General features: G+C 37.8%; 2 protein-coding genes and 1 long non-coding RNA gene across 4 annotated transcripts in view; 1 reads left to right on the top strand and 2 right to left on the bottom strand.

Annotated features, from left to right (window-relative positions):
• LOC148869124 (TOM1-like protein 9) overlaps positions 1–798 on the bottom strand; it is a 42,706-nt gene extending 41,908 nt beyond the window's left edge. Inside the window, exon 1 of the mRNA XM_088967236.1 lies at positions 399–798. Coding sequence (XP_088823362.1) covers positions 399–499 — 101 coding nt within the window. The 5' untranslated portion in view covers positions 500–798. The remainder of the gene's footprint in view (positions 1–398) is intronic.
• A 2,396-nt stretch (positions 799–3,194) lies between these two features.
• On the bottom strand, positions 3,195–5,083 carry LOC148869125 (uncharacterized). Its single transcript, XR_016107821.1, has 3 exons — positions 4,393–5,083; positions 3,990–4,269; positions 3,195–3,922 (listed from the first exon to the last, which is right to left on the bottom strand). It is a non-coding gene; the product is annotated as an uncharacterized LOC148869125 (long non-coding RNA).
• Positions 5,084–8,125: 3,042 nt separating this feature from the next.
• Positions 8,126–18,745, top strand: LOC148869126 (uncharacterized). Of its 2 annotated transcripts, XM_088973240.1 has the most exons (3): positions 8,126–8,914; positions 14,327–14,407; positions 17,822–18,745. In XM_088973240.1, exons 1-3 carry the CDS (start codon positions 8,542–8,544, stop codon positions 18,265–18,267), a joined length of 900 nt encoding a protein of 299 aa, XP_088829366.1. In that variant the 5' UTR covers positions 8,126–8,541; the 3' UTR covers positions 18,268–18,745. The 2 variants fall into 2 exon arrangements, with proteins under 2 accessions (XP_088829366.1, XP_088829367.1); XM_088973241.1 differs by lacking the exon at positions 14,327–14,407 and having other exon boundaries at positions 8,162–8,914.
• The last annotated feature ends 1,023 nt before the right edge of the window (positions 18,746–19,768 follow it).

The following is a 19,768-nucleotide window of genomic DNA, read 5'->3' on the forward strand; positions in this document are numbered from 1 at the left end:
TACCAATTATTGAATTTGCAGTAAGCACAGTAAAATAAATGCAAATGATGAAAACCCAACCACAGATTCTCCTACGTTCTAGATAAGAGACGGTTGTTTTGATTGGTTAGACAAAAGACAGACTTTTAACCAAAGATGTTAACTTTCCAACATAGAAATCCAGACCGTTTGACCAAATTCGCATATTATCTTCGGGAAATCTCAAAAAACGATTGAAGAACGCAATTACGCGACAATGTTCTTTATCCCGATCATGCATTGACCTTTATCCTACCAAGGACACCAACTCTGATGTAATATCACAACGGAGGACACCGCCAACGATGAATTAAAAATAATAAAAAGAAACTACGTAAATCAACAAAATCAACGAAACAGGAGGCAAACAAATTGCATACCCAGGATTGTGATTCAGAATATCACAGATCTCAATGTTCATGGCCCAATCGGGACCAATTAGCATATCGCTTGTGGCTCGCTCCACCAATGGATTCACCATATTTGCAAATGAAAAAGGATCCTGAAACCGACGGCGAGATATCTGAAACCAACGGCTTGTAAGAATATACCAACGAGACTGAAAAGAATTCCGGAAAATCTCAATAATGTTTTAATGAATTTGCAATTCTCGAGGATCAGAATGTGATAAAAAACCCAGAAGCAAACCAGGTAAAAAGCCCCAACAGAGATAGAGTTTGAGAAGCACTTTGGCTCTCTGTCTCACTCTTTTTCGGGGTCATGGTTTTCCTCCCCCTGCTCCAACCGAAATTTTCGTTTTCCATCGCCATTCCATCTTTCTTTCGGTTTAGACTCGTGCTAACAAAAAAGCAAGCTGTTGGCGAATACCAAAAAGACACGTGCTTTCCAAATATATCTAACACGTGTTTATCTAACGTGCACTTCACTATCCTACGTGGACGTAAGCTCAGCTTAGCTGAGACCGGATCTGCTCTCACAAAACGCACCTCACACCATGTATCAGGAACATTTTCAGGGATGTGCTTGTGACGCCAGTTTGAGGCAAGGTTCAAAGTATTAACATATATCGGCCCGTATCATTCCGGCACTCCACCAATATTGGTGGTCTGACCGGTTTATGGTGTGGCGATGACTTAACCAGCTCCCCTGAACCATTTGGTGAAAAAATATATATATACAAAAAACACCAAAAGGAGTATTAATTCGTTCGATACACCCATACCGACGGTTCACAACTGGATTGGTTTGAGGTACGTTGTGTGAAGAGTAGATCCCAATTCAGCTTAGTTATGCATATTCATCAGAAACTTTTTTGTAGGATTGATTGCCTATATAGCACGCCCCACGAGTACCCACAACCTTACGGGAGTTGAACAAGGTTTGACTGAACCGATTCACAACATAATGGTTATCACAAAACAAAGTACAAGGGGTCTTTGTAATTTACTCTTTTTTTTCTTTATTGGACTACACAGCAGGGGGTAATTCATCCCCTATCTCGGAATGGGATTAGCTGAAACAGGCTGTGAGATCAATAATAACACTCTATATCAGTCATAAAAAAACGTAGGATTCACAACCATTCAACCTTTTAATGTGGGCCCATGTGTATTTTATCACCGGCCTGAGACATTATTATCGGTTCCACAGCTTGATGAACGGCTAAACCGAATTCCTCCTTAACCCCCGACCTAGGTGGTAATAGGATTTGATATTAGGTCTATGTTACAACGAATAAAAAATCCTACCAAATTAGTTACCATCAGTTGGCCATTATGTTATAATCTTGATTCTCACATACAACTAAAGTAACCAAGAGCTACAAAACAATAATTCGTTTTTTTTATTCTAACATAAAGACCATATTCATGGTAAAGCTGCAACCCACATTATAATATAATATAAGAACATCTAGTAGCAACGAGAAGAATTAGAAAAAAATAAAAATAGGGATGGGATCTTGTAAGCACACAATCTTGTAAGCATATTGAATGAACACTTGATAAATATTCTAGTAATTGTCTAAACTGGATTTTAATCTTTCTCAAAGTTAGGGTGAAGGTATTTCAAAGGACAAGTGTAAAAAAATATCTACAAGTGCTCATTGAATGTACTTACAAGATTGTGCCTACTGTGCTCATTGAACGTGCGTTGCCTACCGCCAAAATGAAAAAAAAATAGTCCTGCGAAGGGTTAATGTCAATAAAGGGATAGAGAGCTCAAGAAGGATCTACGATGGGTAGTCATGAGCTTAATGTGGGTTCCATCCCTTTGTATATATTTTTATGCCATGCGGCAAGCTGTGTTCTTCAACCCAACTCCAATCTATGGATTTTGCTTTAGACCCCAAATCATTAATAAAGGTGAAGTTTGGTGGGGTTTAGCATTCAGGGGTATTTTAGTTAGTAAATGCCTTCTATTAAGAAGGGCAAATCTGGTATTTTAAAAATTGGAGTGTGACATCAGCGTTTTGGGATAAGATTTTAACGTTGAGGTAACGGAGGGAGCGTAACTTCTAAGTGTGAGAAACTTCAGGAAGACAGTGCTAGTAGCATAAAGCAGGATCCTGAATAACAATTTTGAGAAACTCTAGGAGAGGTATCAACGATTTACCCTTGTTTTGGGGATGAAATTCAAAATATGTCTTTATGGCACCATAGATCTACCCTTCAACCTCACTTTGGCTTCAAATTTTTGAAAAGGCCTTACACCTCCAAAGAACTTTGACTTGTAGTTAAATCTTCCCTAATTTTTGGGGATAAAGTGACATATAGATCCCTTCCTTTAAGTGGGCAAAGACATTAAAGTCCCCTCTAGTTTGTGGGAATAGAGATTTGGAATGGAAATGGATTATTTTGATTTCAACTATTTGGTTGAGTGGAATTGAAATTCCATTCCCAATTTTTTAGAATGACATGCCCCTCCCTTAAAAATGAAATTTCATTCATACTGATTTCAATTCACATTCCCATTTCTATCTAAACCAAACAAACTATAGAAATAAACTATTCCGATTCTAACTTAACTACAAACCAAACTGACCCTAAATGTCAGTTATGCTCATGCTAAGTGGAGATTATACTCATAATAATTCCTCCAATATACTTAATAGATTTTTCTAATTCCAACTTTACCCATGAATTGCTAATACAAGTAAATATGTTTTAGCATTTAATTTTATATCACCTAAACAACCCCATGAGACTCATTGGTCATACTAGTAAGAGATTCAGGTTCTACGGGTTTGATCCCGCCCATCTTATTTGGAAAGGTGACAAATGACCATCTGAACTATTGGGTCATGTGCGAAAATAATTGAATAGTTGCTACTTTCATGACGTTTTTTAGGGTAAATTACAAAGATCACAGACCCACCCGTACTGTACTATGACCATAAGACAAAGACCCCTTCCGTGAGCATTCAGTTGAAATCCGCAGTTCCAATATTTTTTAATCCCCATACTACTCTATCGAAGCTCGACCTCACGATACACGAATAACAGCGGCGACGGACTTCCGAAGTCCTCCCTCTTTCCTCTCTCCCTCTATCTCTCTTCTTCCCCTCCCACTTTCTCTCCACCCATTTCTTTTTCCTATTTTTTCTGTTTTCCGTTCCTTGCAGATGAACGATCTGAGCCAGATGAGGAATTCCTTGATATTGTAGGTTTTGAGCGGAAGTTGTTTTGATCTGAGCTAGACACGGCAGCAGTACCACTGACGCCACTCGCCTTCGACACGCTTTACATACTGGGCCTGACGATGACGATGACACGATTCGCTCCGGGTGAAAACAACTTCTGCATCTTTTTCCCTCAGTCTTCGCGCTACAGATTCTTCCGCTGCACCCAATAGCGTCCGGCAATGCCTCTATGTGCGCCTCAATTGGTCCCCTTGAACGATAATACGTTGATACCCACTCAGCTTCTTGAGTTTCACAGAGCAACTGATGCATGAAACGGACACCCATATTATTTTTATGTTGAGAACAGGAGAATAATAGAATATAGTACCTGGGCTTGAAGGAATTGATCAATTTCGTCTCTCTGTTGCTTCAATTGAGCAGTGAGATCTTTTGTTAGGAAGGATGAGATAATCGAAGAGGGAAGAACCAGACTCTGCTGTTGCTGTGACATTGGGTTGTTGCCTTGTTAGTTATGGAGTTGTGCAAGGTGCCAAGGTTCAACAGCGTTGGTGGTGTCTGAGATTGCAGAGAGAAGAGGTCGATTGGTGCCCCGGCTGCCGCAGCAGCAGCGATAGCTTCTCTGCCTCTCTTGCGTGGATTGGTGCCCACTGCAAAAGATCACCAAAAGAGACACATCTTATAACCAGACAGACCTCGTTTAAGCCCCCCAAAATTGGCCTAAATCCCATGGGGCAAAAGAAATAGCAGAAAAACAATAGGACCCTTCTCACCTCCATTGCTGGAAAGCATATGGGACTGGTCAAGGAATCCTCCCGGCTACGGATGCAACGAATAATCACCTCCAAGTGCGTTACTTCGATCCTGCCCACTTCTGCAAACAACCCATTAATCAGGGCAACGAACCCATTAGAGAAAGTAAAGGAAGAACAGAACAGAACGAAGGATTAGCAGTAGCGACGGGGTCTTCAGGTCGGAACGTGATGCCGGCTCCGACTCCGCAAGTGTTGCAGGGATACAATGAAGACATGACGCCAGCTCTGGCTCCGCAAGGATTAGCAGCGGCGACTGGTCAAGGAACGTGACGCCAGCTCCAATCACCTCCAATGACGCTGGCTCCGGCTCCGCAAGGATTAGCAGCGGCGACTGGTCAAGGAACGTGACGCTGGCTCCAGCTCCGCAAGGATTAGCTTCGTCGCCATTAGCTTCAGAGTATACAATGAAGACGATATCATCGAGTGTGACAACGGTAATGAGGTGTTGAACTAAAGGGTCGTATCCATCCTTTAGTTCTCCACGTGGCCAAAGAGAGGACGGTGAGGGAGAGGAAAAGAAGAGAAGAAAGGGAAAGGCAAAACAACAGATTAAATGGGTTTTAAGAGAAAAAAGGGCAAAAATAGGAAATAAAAAATGTTTAATGGGATAATTTGATAATTGAACGCATTCTGTTATCTGATTTAATGGTCAAGGGGGGTCTTTTATCTCATGGTCATAATATGGGAGGGCTTTTTACAGGGGTCTTTGTAATTTACCTTTTTTTTATTATCACTCCTCTTCACCACCATACTTAGATTCCTTGACTGTTTAAAAAACCAAAACATTACCAATCTCTAAAAGAGATATTATAATCATTGATCCAATGATCGACTTACCCCTTTTTTGTATTGAGTCCTTAACATTTTACCCCTATGAAGAGCTATTGAGTTTCTCTTTCTCTATGTTAGAAGAGAGAGGATAAGGGTTCAAAGAAGACTAGAATCACCATGGATGCATTCAGGGGCGGAGCCAAGTATATTGGTGGGGCCTGGGGGCCTATCTAACTTGTTCATGGCCGGGCTCGGGCTTGGTTTTTGTTAAAATTCTAATGGGCCTGTTCGAAGCCCAGCCTGTAAACAGGTCAGCGGCCTATATATATATTCTTATTGCCATTCCTGTTATAATCAAACAGACTATGGGATAGACCATTCCAATTCCAATTCCAACTGCAAACTAAACTGACCCTTAGTACTAAATTTTTAGGGCCATAACATGCAACTGATCTTTATTAATTGATTAAAAGGATAAGTAAATGTTACAAACTTACAAGCTAAGATACATGATAATTAATGTGCCCATTAAGGGTAGGTAGGCTATAATTTTCAGACTTACACTGATTGGATAGTTGAACGGGTTATGGTAAAAATTATGTTATAAAGAATTTGAAGAATGAGTTTGGTTTGATTCTCACTTGCTTTCATTCTTACCTAAGATGAAATTTTAAAATTGACAAGAATGGGTAAAAATAGGTAGAATGAGAAAAATATTGTTATGAACCAAACAATTTTTTTCCTAAAAATGGATTATTTTCAGAATGACAAGTGTCCTATATTGCTCATTTTCATTATTAAAAAAAAATTGTGTCGTATTCATAAATCGCCAGCCTAGGTTTCCAACAGTCAATGTTTACTAGTTGGCATATATGTTTTATAAAAGTAATTTCGTAAAAGTACTTTAGTAAAAAGTGTTTTTATAAAAACACTTCCACAAAAGTGCTTTTGTAAAAGTGTTTTCGTAAAAGTACTTTTTATAAAAGTACCTTCGTAAAAGTGCTTTTATAAAAGTGTTTTCATAAAGTACTTTCGTAAAAGTGTGCTAGTAAAGTACTTTTATAAAAGTCCTTTCACAAAGGTGCTTTTTGCAAAAGTGATTTCATAAAGGTACTTTTGCAAAAGTACTTCGTAAAAGTACTTTTGCAAAAATGTTTTCGCAAAAGTACATTTTATAAATTTACTTTTATAATATAGATTTCGTGTAAAAGTACTTTTGTAGATGTGCTTTCATAAAAGTGCTTTTGCAAAAGTAAATATCTATAGCAACGGTTTTGTAAGCAGAGTTTCCTCAAAGAATGAAAACGAGCAAGATGGGGCATGATTATTTTTCATGTTGCATGATACTCAATTTTTGTGCTATGGGGCTGATTTTTCATTCTAAAAAGAATGTTGCTCATGACAATAATTTTGTAACCAAATATTCTAATGTTATTTATTCTTACCCAGAATGAGCAAGAATTAAAAAAATGAGGCTCAGAGCAATGAACCAAACATGGCATAAAAGTTTTAGTCTCAAAGATTTTTTTTTTTTTTTGGTTTCTTAGAATCACTTTTCACTCTAGAAAAAAATAATTAGTTCCAACTATACCTATTCATGAGCCGGGTAGCCCAACCCTCACACGGGCTTGACCTCAGGCCTAAAAGCCCGAGCTCGACTATTTTACAAGCAGAGCTTAGGATTTGTTAAAAAAGCTAGGCCCGACTTTTAAGTTAAACCAAAAACCCTAAAATAGTTCTCTCTTCTCATTCATCTCTTTATAACCAAACCTCTCTATTCTCAATAGTCGAACGCTCACTCTCAGGTAGACAAAACCGGCGAACACTCACCAACGCAACAAGTGAACTCCAACGGACTGATGGTGAGTCTTATTCTTCTTCTTCTCTCTCTCTCTCTCTCTCTCTCTCTCTCTCTCTCTCTCTCTCTCTCTCTCGTTCCTCTTCTCACTTCTAAGAGAGAAGTGAATACAATAATTATTACAAGCAAGGATCCCAATGGGGATCCCCTTAACCTAGGGATTAGGGTCGGGATGAACAAAAAATTATGTCTATTTATTTAAATAATAACTTAAAACATAAACTTTGACCATACAACCTCAATAAAAATGATAAGAAATTACTAAATTATTCAAAAAAATGCAAAAAGGCTTAATGCAGATTTCTCATTTCCACTGCAGAGTTATAAACATTCAAAATGTCAACAACCCACACTCTATGCACCAACGCTCGCCTCTGAATTAGCATCAATTCCGAGCACCTACCCCAACAGTCCTTTGAGCCTACAAGTTCTAACCCTAGATTGAACCATCATTTTCCCTAAATTATTTATATATTAATAGATTAAACATTTTTAACTAATGTTATCTTATATATGATTTATCAAATATATCATTTCAAACATAAAATATAATAAAATTTATAAGAGAATTAGAAAAATCTTATATATTTATAAAATAATTGGTTTGGGATAAACAATAGCCGGGATTAACCCAATTATTAATAAGACAAAATCATAGAACTAGAGCCAACATAATCGATTCAATTCAATTCGGTAAATCATAAAAAACTGACCCATTAACTGCTCTACCTTAACCCCTAAGTCCTAACCCTTGTGGCAAGAGGGATTTGATCTTTTTTTTTCGGTAATATTGGGATTTGATCCTAGGTGTTTGCTACAATGAGCCAAAGATCATACTAATTGGGCGACCATAAGTCATCAATTGGTAACTTAAAATATGATTCTCACAATTACAAATTTAATGAGAATTCCTAGTAAGCATGTCAAACATAACTAATTATTATTATTATTATATATACATATATTTTGTAAGAGCCAAACAGAGCTTATGTTGTCATTTTCGAAGAGGGAGAAAACGGAAACCTGGAATACCCGCCAAAACTAATCAGTAACGGGCTTACGGCTGGTATACAAACATTACTTTATTTATTTTATTACAAGGAAAGGAATTCATAAAAAAAAAGCGTGTAAGTGCCGAAAGAAAGTGAAAGCGTGAAAGATTCAGTTTCTTCGTTCACCAAAAAAGAAAAGAAGGCAGGCAGTTGTTCTCTTCTCGATGTAAGCAGCGATTAGGGGTTTAATTATCTCAGAAACCAAATAATAGTTGAAATCACAGACTCTGAAAACCAGGAACTAGAGCTAGGGTTAGTGAAAGATCGGCTCCAGAAAGTCTACTTGTGTTCTCGCTTCGTGATGGAAGAGGAGCCATTCGATCCTTCAATTATTTCTTCGGCTCATGGCTTGTATTTCAGAAGGTAGGGATAGGGATAGGAGAGTCTAGATCCAGAAGTCCTAAAACGCATCTTTCGATTATTTCAATGGCCATCATTGGTGACGCTCTTCGCCAGGCTTTCATGCCGAAGTATGAGTATGATAGCCTCCGAGAGGAAGAGAAAGCTTGGAGCCGCCTCCAGCGGCCTATAATCACGGTCTCTCTGACGGTTCTTTGCTTGGCAGTTCTTGTTTCCGTCTTCATTAGCTTGAATATCGTTTTCCCGGCCGATGAGGGGAAGAGGCCGTTTTGCCGGGACCGACGACTACAGCCTCTATCGGTTAATTTTAGTGCAGATTCTGATCTCTTTCCTCGAGCGTTTTACCTCACGGAGCAGGAAGCTGCCGACTATTACTGGATGGTTGTTTTCATGCCGTCAGCAATCATTTTCTTCGTATCCGTTGTGTACCTTTTGGCAGGTCAGTGGAATTACTAGGCTCGTTGTTTGCTTGGTTCTATTTACTAGGTGCGTCTATTAGCTACTAGTTACAAAATTCAAATGCCAAGCGAAATTTAACTGGAACAATATGACATTATTGTGCTGTTGTGCAGTTTTTGCTTATCTTAGGGTATAGTCTCAGGATTTTACAGATGTATTTGCAAGCTACAGGATGCATCGACAACTTCTAGGCGAAAGTTTTTTTTTCCGTTATTTTATTTTTTATTTTTTTGCGTAGTCTTTTGAGATCCCATGATTTCAAGTTATTAGTGTTTTTCTGTTTTCAGCCTCTATATGGCATCCCTGCCTAGTGCCTAGAACCGTAAGTAACTCCGTGACTATGTCAAGCAGAGAACAATCCACATTGTAATTGAAGGGGGAGATGATTGTAATATGTGATCGAAAAAAAGGAATATTGACGGGTTAGGCAGCTGGTCTAGCCTAAACAAAATGATGGTGTGATTGGCACAATACACTTGTAAATATCACTTATTCCTTTTATTAATTATAATAAAATGTAAGAGTGTTAATGATAAAAAGAGGAAAACAATTTTTTTTTTGATAGTTGTCCAGCAAACAACATCTGAATCTAAAGGAATAGAATTCATATCTTCTATCTGAATAAGAATCCTTGCATGTCTGGTTGGATGAAGAAAGAATCATTCTCTCTCTAATACGTTTGCAAATAGATTGGATATACCTATCCATTGGATTTGCAATAAATTTGGATATTAATTACCATTAATAAATTAAAATAAAAATAATAAAAATAGTATATGTTATTAATAAAATGAACTAAAAATGACTTTGATATTATCATGAATAAAATAAATTGTGAACAACTTGTATGGGTCTTTTTTATTGATCGATAAACAACTTGTATGAGTCCTATACTTATGATTCTTTAGTAAATGTCTAACATTCAAACCAACTTTACTAATAAATACTTGTATTGTTGGATCAGATAGGGGTGGATCCATATTTTTTATGGTAATGGTGATCTTTATATAATTAAAAAAAAGAGCTATGGTACAAGAATACAAGCTGTTCCAGGCACCTTGTAGCATGGTCTCATGTTTGTTCGTCCAAGAGGAAAGTTGGGGTGGTCATTTGTTCAGTGCAATTAATGAACAATGCTTAGTTTAAGTGAAGTCAATGGACATCTTTGTCCAGCTGAGTTCTTTATGATATTCTTAGATAGGAAGATATTAGTGGTTAGGATTTAGAGGAGGTTTCTTCACTCAATTTAAGCAAATGCTTGATATTTTTCTTAAAAAGTAAGATTCTTTTGCTTCTTAATTTCTCTACAACCAATTGAAAAGTGTTAAGATTGTATTTCTCTCAATGTTCTATCAATTATTATTTGGGTCGAATACAGCCTTCATTTTACTGGTTCTTTTTTCTTTTTTCTTACTGTTGCACTGCTCATTCTGAACTTTTGACAAACGTTTTGATATTTCAATCAAAACCAAAGAAAAGATGGATAAAAAAACTAAGACTTCAAATCTTTTCCTCATTTGCATTTCCCGACTTTCTCTTTCATTTCTTGAACTTTTCTATTTATTTTATATTCTTTTTAGATCTCTTTATGTATGATCTTTCTTGGATTGAAATTCTCAATATTATATTCTTTTTGGACATTGGACCCATTTAAATTTTAGTTGTTAAAACTTATGGTTTATTGTGCAGTTCATGATTCAAATCTGTTAGAATTGAACTCATTGATTTTTTGCAAGCCCTAAAAATAGCTTTCTCCTTTGGGTGGCATGGACTAATAGTGGAGGGAAACTGCCAAGTTTTAATTGGCTGGACATCTTCTACAGAAGATGGCCATTGGACCCTTGGACACCTGACCAGAGAACCTAAGGCTTTATCTAGCCTGAGTGGCTAATTCAGATAGTTTAACAGGTCAGCTAATAGCATAATTGATTCTTTGGCTAGGACACATGGTAAGATTAGAGTTAGACTAGGGATCTCCTGGTCCAGGGTTTAATCTATTAGGCTGTTGCGAAAGATCAAATCTGTTTTGTCAGCCATGGGCTGTTGTTCTTGTTCATACAGTCAGACCTATAGGGATTTTCTTTTCTCCATTTAATAGAATCTCATCAATCATTATTAATGATAAAAATGCTACAATTGAATCCGTTTCTGAGAAAAAAAACCCTTAAATTATCGTCAGATTCTTGCAACTTATCCATGAGTTTTACGGTTGTTTTAATTTGATTGGACAATTGATAAAAGAAAAGATAGGTCCTAGTTCTGTAATTTGTCATTTCTTTTTCCCCTAACTTTTTGAGGGGCTTTTATTTCAAGCCCTTTCTAGGAATGGTGATTGTAGAAAGAAGGTAAGATTGGTAAGATCAGTGCTTGGTTCAATTGTCAAAAAAAAGATCAGTGCTTGGTTCCACTCCATGGGGAGTCACATGGAAATTAATGTCTGCTTTGTGGAGGTTATTTCCTTGGCATGTTGAATAAACTTCTCATACCTTTGAATGATTTTTTTCATTATTTAATGATAATATTTTTGTTATTAAACAAGAAAAAGAAATTGTTCAGTAAACTTTCTTGCTTCATCAGCGTTGCTTGAAACCTTTTTTTTGAGGAGTCTTAGGAATCAACTAACTCCAGCAGTCTAACTAAGTGGGTAACTGGATGTTTTCCACCAATGTGTTTCGCGAGCATTCTGTTTCGCTAAGAATCAATAAAGACACCCCCTGCTTTTTTTGGGGGGGTGGGGTGGGAAGTACACAAAAACCTATTTGGCGGAGATGCATGCTGATAGTAGGGATGTCCATGGTTCATTTAACCGAACTATAAGCATTTTTTTTTTCAAACCGAACTGGTCCTACTGGTTTTTTGATTTCTCCGAACTGATACCACCGGTTGATTGATTTTGGTTTTTCGTTTTCTTATGTTTATAATATATATTATATAAATAATAATATAATATATTATAAATAGGGCAAATTTCTTAAACTACCTTTGTGGTTTAGCTAGTTGACTAACTCTACCCCTACTGTTTACATATTGTCTTAGAGTACCCCTATGTTTTCTAACAATTGTCTAAAGCCTCCTTTCCATCAACGCCGTTAACGTAAAGACAAAAAAAGACTAATTTTACACATTATTCTCCTCCAAATTTTCAAAATGAGGCAGAGTAAAAATTTTCACTCCAAGAGACTTGCCAGGGGTTGATGTTCGACCTCTTCTCCTCCTTGCCTTCTCCACAGTGGTGACTTGACCTTCAAGGTACGGAGCTCATTTAATCTGACCAGCGGTTTAGCTAATAATCCTTCAGGTGAAAGTGGAACTGGAACTGGAGCTAAGGAAGTGAAAGTGAAAGAAAATACTGAAACTGTGGTGGTCGCTGAGGTGGTTGAGACAGTTACCACTACTGTCGATGACAATGGTGCTAAGACTGTTGAGGCCATCGAGGAGACCATTATGGTTTTTCCTCTTCTATTGCTGCTGTGGCGGAGGCTCCTGCTGCTCTGGCTGAACCAGAGAAGAAAGAAGAAGTAGTTGCTTTGCCACCCCACCTCCAATGGAGGCCCCCTCTTCTACTGTTGTTGTGGTGGCGGTTCTCGCAGTTCCGGCTGAACCACAGAAGAAAGAAGAAGAAGAAGTAGCTGTTGTGTGACTCCCACCTCCAGAGGAGGTCTCTTTCTGGGGGATTCCTACTCAAGGATGAGCTGAGCAATGTGATCCTCCTGAAATTCCTCTGAGCCAGTGATTTCAAGGTTAAGGATGCCTTCGCCATGATCAAGAACGCTGTCCGTTGGAGGGAGGAATTCGACATAGAATCCCTTCTTGAAGCATTGAATCCCTCCTGAAACCACCAGGAAAGCATGAACTGGCATTATTAATTTGGACAAATTGGCACGAGAACAACGAATCTTCAGCACCAATTTCTATACGTTGTTCTAATGCATAAAGGTTGAAGGTGGAGAGCGAGGAAGCCTGCCTGCCAACTCAGGGAAATTGAGCCTCGTTGACTGCTCTCTAAGCATGTAACTCTGCTATTCTATTTCCATTGTCCAGTCGGAACTGCTGCTGGAACCACCACTCTCTTTGACAGGAGGGGGGAGACGTTTAAAGCTCTTGTATTTAAAGTTATTAAATACTGACAAGTGTTAATGGAAGACAAAGATGATGAAGATTAGTATGATCCAGCTGTTAATCAAAAGAAACTCTTCAACTTAACCAAATCCGTCACTCATTTGAGTAGAATCCAGAGATTCCATTAGCCTCAATTCTATTTCTTCCTTTCACCTTTACATTCACCACCACCTTCGCATCCTTTCTGTAGTTTCCCTGCAGAAAATGCCCAAAATTCTGGGATTTACCTATGTATTATCATGAAAAGGTGATGCTAGAGATGAAAGAGGAGATGTTGTCTTGAAGGCACACATGTATGGGGCTGACTGAGTAGAACATTGGTTTTCAGCCAATGATCTTCTTTGCCATTCAAGACCAATCCCGGAGCCACAGTACAGTGAAGGAGGAGGAGAAGGGAGGGGGAGAGGGTCGAAAGGTAATATTGGGTTTTAAAAAAAATTATATGTCACGTGGTGTCACATGTGTGCAGATTTTGACGGAACATTAACAAATGCTAATGGCAGGGGTAGAGCTAGTCAATTGTCAAAAACAGTAGGGGTCATTTAAGGCAATAGTTAAACAATAAGGGTACAGTTTGTCAATTAGATAAATAATAGGGGTAGTTTAAGAAATTCGCCCTTATAAATGTTATAAAAATATATAATATATAACATATGTATATATTTATATATAATGCATATATATTTATATATAATATACATATAAATATATACCAGGGTTCAGTAAACTGAAAACACCAGTCCTTCGGTTTTCAAAAATGCCAAACTGAAACCGAACCAATTGGTTCGGAAACCACATATTCCGGTTTGGTTTTCTCAGTTCAGTTCAGTTATTTGGTTTGTTATGGACACCCCTAGCTGATAGGGTGTTTAAAGTGCTTTGACTTTACAAATTTTTATAACATTTTAATATTTTCATTATGACAAGTGTATGGCATCTGATAAAAGCTGTTAGCTTTTTCATATTTCAATGTGCCACATCACTTTGGTGGTTCAAGATCACCAAGGTGATTCAAGAATGAAGAAAAATCATTTTGATGATTCAAGAAACCCCTCTCCTGAATTCCAAGATGTAATCATTGCAGCTATTTTTTTTCCTTTTCAAAAATGGCTTGCCAAACATGACTTAACAGTGTTTCCTTTCCTTTTCTTCTGATAAGGCAAGCTGATGAAATGGAACAATTGTGAAATGCATTGATGCCAAACACCCACTAATAGTTTTATTTTGCCTTTGCCCTGTATGATCCATATACTCATGATAGTCCATGCTACAGGAATATTTGTTGCATATTCTGCTCCAACAAGACATGGGTGTCTAAGGGTAGTGGAGAATAACTACTGTGCTTCAAAAAGGGGTATGCTTATCTTCATTCTATCATAACAAGTAAATCTAATTTGTTAGAGTTGCTCAGCAAAGCATCTGGTTACCAGTATTATAGGCATCTTCTCTTGTGTCTTTCTTTTCATCCAAGAATTTGTTTGTGTCCGCTTATTTTAGTATCTTATTGTGATTGTCTTTTCCATCTTAGAACTTTCAGTTGTATCCAATTGTCTGAGTTCAAATCCAGTTTCCTATCATATTAAGCTGGATAAATTTAAATATAAGATCTGCTTATTGTTCCCCCCTTGCATGATGAACCAGAGGGCAAGAAGAGACCAAAGGTGTGGCATTATAAATAGCTGATAATACCTAGCCTCTATATGTCATATAATGAATAGCTACCTGAGAATCAATAGCAACCTAATTTGTTAAGCACCCATTTCAAGCATTGATGTCACCCTCAGTAATTTAAAAGGCACACCTAGGCACACAGGTGAGCCACATTTTAAGGTATGTGCCTTGCCTAGGTCCCAGGTGCACCACTTTTTCTTCTGATGTGACAACTGAAGAACCCTTGAATATGTTTTGTATGCTATTTTTTATTTTATTTTTGCAATTTTCACTTGGAATATGCTTTATATGTTATGTTTATGTATTTAAATTTGAGCTAGTAGACTTTTTTAAAAACATTTAGTTTAAAATTTAAGTTTGATTTTAATTATCAAAAAAGGTAAATTTTGAATTTTTTAATTAATACTATTTTTAATAATTTTTACATTGTTTTTTTATTTTGTTTATTTGTGCATTGCTTCAAAAAGGCATGCATCTCACCTTGTGCCTTGTGCCTTGGGAATATCCTTGCGTTTTGTTTTTTTGCGCCTTGCGCTTTTAAAACAGTGGTCACCCCAAGATGAATATGTTGCAATTCATGGTGAATAAAAGAAACTGGTTTGCATGCATCAATAAAAGCAGTAAGTACCAATATTTGAGTACAAAATAGCTCATTATATCCACTTTTTTTTTATCAGCTGTGGCATGTGTCAAAACAGTAAAATTCCCAACATCAAGAAATATGAGAAGGATTTAACCAACAGCTATAGTCTCTCCATACACTCAAAATGAAGAGTGAGCACATATCTACGAATTAGCCACAGGGCCTGCTTCCCCAATCCCACCCCCACTAGGCTCAGTAGGTGTAATGCTTGGGTTTTTGTTGGGCTTCAGGCTATTTTGATTTCTGGTTATTTTGTCTTTTTACTGTATTGTATTGTTATGGGTAAGGGGCTTTTGTTAGTTGGGTCTTTTTAGTTTGATGGTTGATTTGGGTTTGTTTTGTTCTCATCGGCTTATATTAGAAACTTTGTTAGTGCAGTTATTATCTGCACCTTCCATTCTACCTGAAAACCTTTTGCATCCTTGGTAATCTAGCTTATGAAGACAGCCAGCCCATCATTCCTTTTAACTATTACTGCACCCATCAAATGTGAGAAAAACAACTGTTGGTCTTGATTTCATCCTCTTAACAATTCAGGAAATCCTAGGCAGCTTGGGAAGAGTTTGCTTCCAGATTTTTAATGTAAATGGACAAGCAAAGAACAAGTGATAAGCTGATATTACACATCTGCTGAACAGACTTGGTTTGATAATATCCCCTTATGAATCTATCTTGGTCCCCTTATGATGTAGTACAGGATTAGGCCCAACTGAGTAAGCATTTACTAGATTGGCTTCTGATGACCCAATTTAGTTCATATTTACCAAGATAACATCAATGCAGGATTCTTGTATCTGTCTATCTTGGTTTGCATTTACCAATTTAGCATTAAAGCGGGACTTCCGAATTTATATTCAATTAGGACTTTCTTTTTTGAAGAGATTTAGTAGGATTACAATAAGGACTGCTTTATTAGATTAAGGAACTTCCTTGTAGGAGGAATAAGGGTGCAATGAAATCTATATAAAGAGTAGCTAGGGCAAAGCTAGGGGAGTTTTTGGTTGATTTTCTCTTAAGTATGCTGTGAAGAGTTGTTCTTCCTGTTTATTTTGGCTTTGGTTCTTTTCTTTGAAGCTTCTCTGGACATGATTTGTTTCCGAACTGCACCACCTTATGAGTCTATCTTGGGTCTTCAGCCTGTTTCTAATAAGCCGCCTAATTACGAAGCAGTTGATGTTGCTTTCTGAACGACCTTTTGTTCACGGAAACTAGGATGGAAATAGAGAACAGATTATACCAAGCATGTCTCACCTTAAGAGGTCCTTCAATAGGAGGCATCCACTACCCATAAGATATCAAATCGGAAATCAAAGTCTCATGATACATACCTGCATTATATTGAAATCTGTGTCTATAATGCATTTTTACTAAAGGATCATAGATTCGAGTGTGATAGAAATTTTTAGCCATTTTTGCAATATTTCTGGCAATTTGTAGTTGATTGTGTTAATAGTACAGTGCGAATATGGATTAAATTGATTTTTTTGATAAATATAGATTAAAGTATTTTGACAGAATTAATAAATTAATTGTATGTATAACTTCCACATTCTTTGCCAGAATTAATAAATTAATCTTCGTTTGGTTAGGTTGAAAATTACACATACAGTAATTTAGATAATGCAAGAAAAGAAGAAAAGAGAGAAAGAGAGAAAAATACAAGAAGTTTCAGCAATAGGTTGTGGAAGAAGAAAAAGAAGAACTCGAACCTCTCTCTCTAGCTCCCTTTCATCACTTATTATTAATAATTCTAAGTCTGAGTGCAATTACTTGGATGCCCTTAATGGGGGCGGCCAGCACTAAAGAAATAATTAAAGAAAATAAAAGAAGGCTCATAAGGCCCATAACTAAGAAACATAACTTTTAAACACTACTTAACCTCTCTCTCCAGCTCCCTTTCATCACTTATTATTAATAATTTTAAGTCCAAGTACAATTACTTGGATGCCCTTAATGGGGCGGTCAGCACTAAAAAAATAATTAAAGAAAATAAAAGAAGGCTCATAAGGCCCATAACTAAGAAACATAACTTTTAAACACTACTTAAAAAAAAATGAAGAACACTAGGGCCCATTCGGGCCCATTCTCACTACACTCCCCTTCAAGCTGAGCATAGATGTCAATCATGCCCAGCTTGCTTACATAATGTTGAAGCCACTCTCTCCCATATAAAGTGTCTGTCTACCTCAATGTGCTTAGTTCAATCATGCCCAGAACTCCTAATTTTTCAATTGCCATCAAATAAAATGTCAGTTGGTTTAATATAAGCATTCACTACATCCATGGCAGATAGACTTGAGCTATATTGCAGAATCATGGGCTGATGGCAGGGTCTCTGCAGCTTACTTGTCAAAAGCTAGGCCCTGTGTATGTTTTCATGTTTCATGGTGCTAGAGCAAAGGATTGTTTTTCCTAAATATGTCTTCATTCTAACTTCCTTGTTACACTCTGTAGGTGGTGTTCGTTGTCTATCCATTCTCAACAGTGTGTTTGCAGTCATCTTTGGTCTTCTTGCACTGTTTCTTGGTTCAACACTTCTCACCTTGGGGAGCAGTTGTTCCTTGCCCTTGTTTTGGTGCTATGAGATTGCATCATGGGGGCTAGTTGTTCTGTACGGGGGCACTGCATTCTTCCTGAGAAGGAAAGCAGCAGTAGTTCTTGATGAAGGGGAATTTGCTGGTCGAAGCCATGGACTGGAGATGTTGGAGGCAGCTTCCTTAGATGTAACACCAGAGGTGGAGAGGCGAGTGAATGAAGGTTTCAAGGCATGGATGGGTTCATCCTTGTTATCATCTGATGAAGAAGATAATTCTGATGAGTATCAGGAGGTACAGTATCCAATGCGGACCAACTCTAGCCGGCAGAGACCAGCTGATGGTGGGATCTCTGATTCATTGTAGCAGAGACCTGAGATCAGATCCCGCTGCCGCCAGGGTTGATGGGGTTAAGGGGTTGGGGGATGGGCTACCCCCTGTTGTGTAGCTCCATGAAGCCAAAAACAATGGAATATTAAAGCCCAAGTTTTTTTCAGAGGAAGGATTGAAACAGTGATAGCATCAGCTGATATATACAGACAGTTACAGTTACACCAAGGAATACTTTTGACAATCCCGTAATTGGCCTCTGCTGAATGAGCACGTTGTGGCATCAGTCTTTCCGCCTCAAGACGAATTCCATCTCTTGCTCGTTTGAAGTTTACCACGGAAGATGATGCTCATGTGCGCTTCTGGAAAGCCTTGATGTGAAAACCTACCTGTAGTCGTAGTCTTGTACACATCTGCTAGACTGCTACTAAATCTCTGTACTTTAAACCTCAGAACTGTTAATTGTGAATCCTCCAGTCATTTTATCTTGCTTTTCTTGTCTGTTTTTCTCCAATATACTTCTTGTGGCAGTGATGAAATTTCTCTTTGACAAGCGTTACTGGCATTGAAAGAGTGGAAAACGACTTGAGTAGATTGCAGTCGATCAGCTCCTATGCCTAGTGCCTTACACAATTGGAACTTCAAATCTCTCTTGTCGGCTTTCTGACTAATGTAAAGCATAAGCCGGAGGTAGGAAGTATGTACCATAATTTGTCAATAAGCTATTTAAGTGCTTTTAAGGCCAAAATGGCTTAACTTTTAGTAGGGTTAAGGGAATATTTGAGTACATGGAGTTGCGATTTAAAGGACTGCAGTAGTATCATCGGGCATTTGGTCCCTCATTCATGTAGCGCAGTGGCCTGTCAGAGAGAGAGAGAGAGAGAGAGATCATTCCATCATATTAAAGGGTGGGCTGTCTCACTACTTTGAAATTGCTACAGCCTACAGCACAAACCCCGGGAATGGAGAAGCATCAAAATTTGGGAATATGCAAATGCTTGATCGACAATGAAGCACAAGTTTTTCTAGGCTTTGATCTCGAGAGCACTTCATATTTTTTTTTGGTTTGGGAGGACTGAGCGGTAGCGTTGGAACTCGTCCAAATGTCCAATTAAGAATTTGAGATAAAGGATTTTTCATTTCTTCCATGACGTTGACAGACATTAATTAGGTATTTGTTTGGTATAAGTTTCATGTTATTAAGGGCCTGTTTGGCAAATTTTTTTTAGAAGATCTTCTCGTAACTCCGACAGTTAATAGATGCATTGAGCTTTTGACATAAGATCTGGGCAGTTCGAAGATCTTTTGGCAGACACGCATTTTTTCATGTATCGTTTAGAGTCTTTCCACATGAGATTAAAACACGGAAGATGCGAGAAGCTTCATGAAATCAGCCCAAAATGGGCTTCCCGTGTCTTTTCAGCACCTCGCCTTTTGGTGGCGAGATCTTCCACGTGCTAAACGGGAATAGACCGATTTTCGGTCTTCCCGGCTTATAAGTAGCCGAAAGACCACACGGAAATACATGCCAAATGGA

This window comes from Nelumbo lutea, chromosome 2 (genome assembly GCF_056320005.1).
Source record: "Nelumbo lutea isolate HS-2025 chromosome 2, American lotus-T2T, whole genome shotgun sequence".
NCBI lineage: Eukaryota > Viridiplantae > Streptophyta > Magnoliopsida > Proteales > Nelumbonaceae > Nelumbo > Nelumbo lutea.

Excerpts from the sequence above, each read along its gene's own strand:
- LOC148869126 (XM_088973240.1), top strand. The coding sequence starts at position 8,542 with ATGGCCATCATTGGTGACGCTCTTCGCCAGGCTTTCATGCCGAAGTAT. Across the intron at positions 8,915-14,326 it reads CGTTGTGTACCTTTTGGCAG|GAATATTTGTTGCATATTCT; the intron begins GTCAGTGGAATT and ends TCCATGCTACAG. Across the intron at positions 14,408-17,821 it reads CTACTGTGCTTCAAAAAGGG|GTGGTGTTCGTTGTCTATCC; the intron begins GTATGCTTATCT and ends TACACTCTGTAG.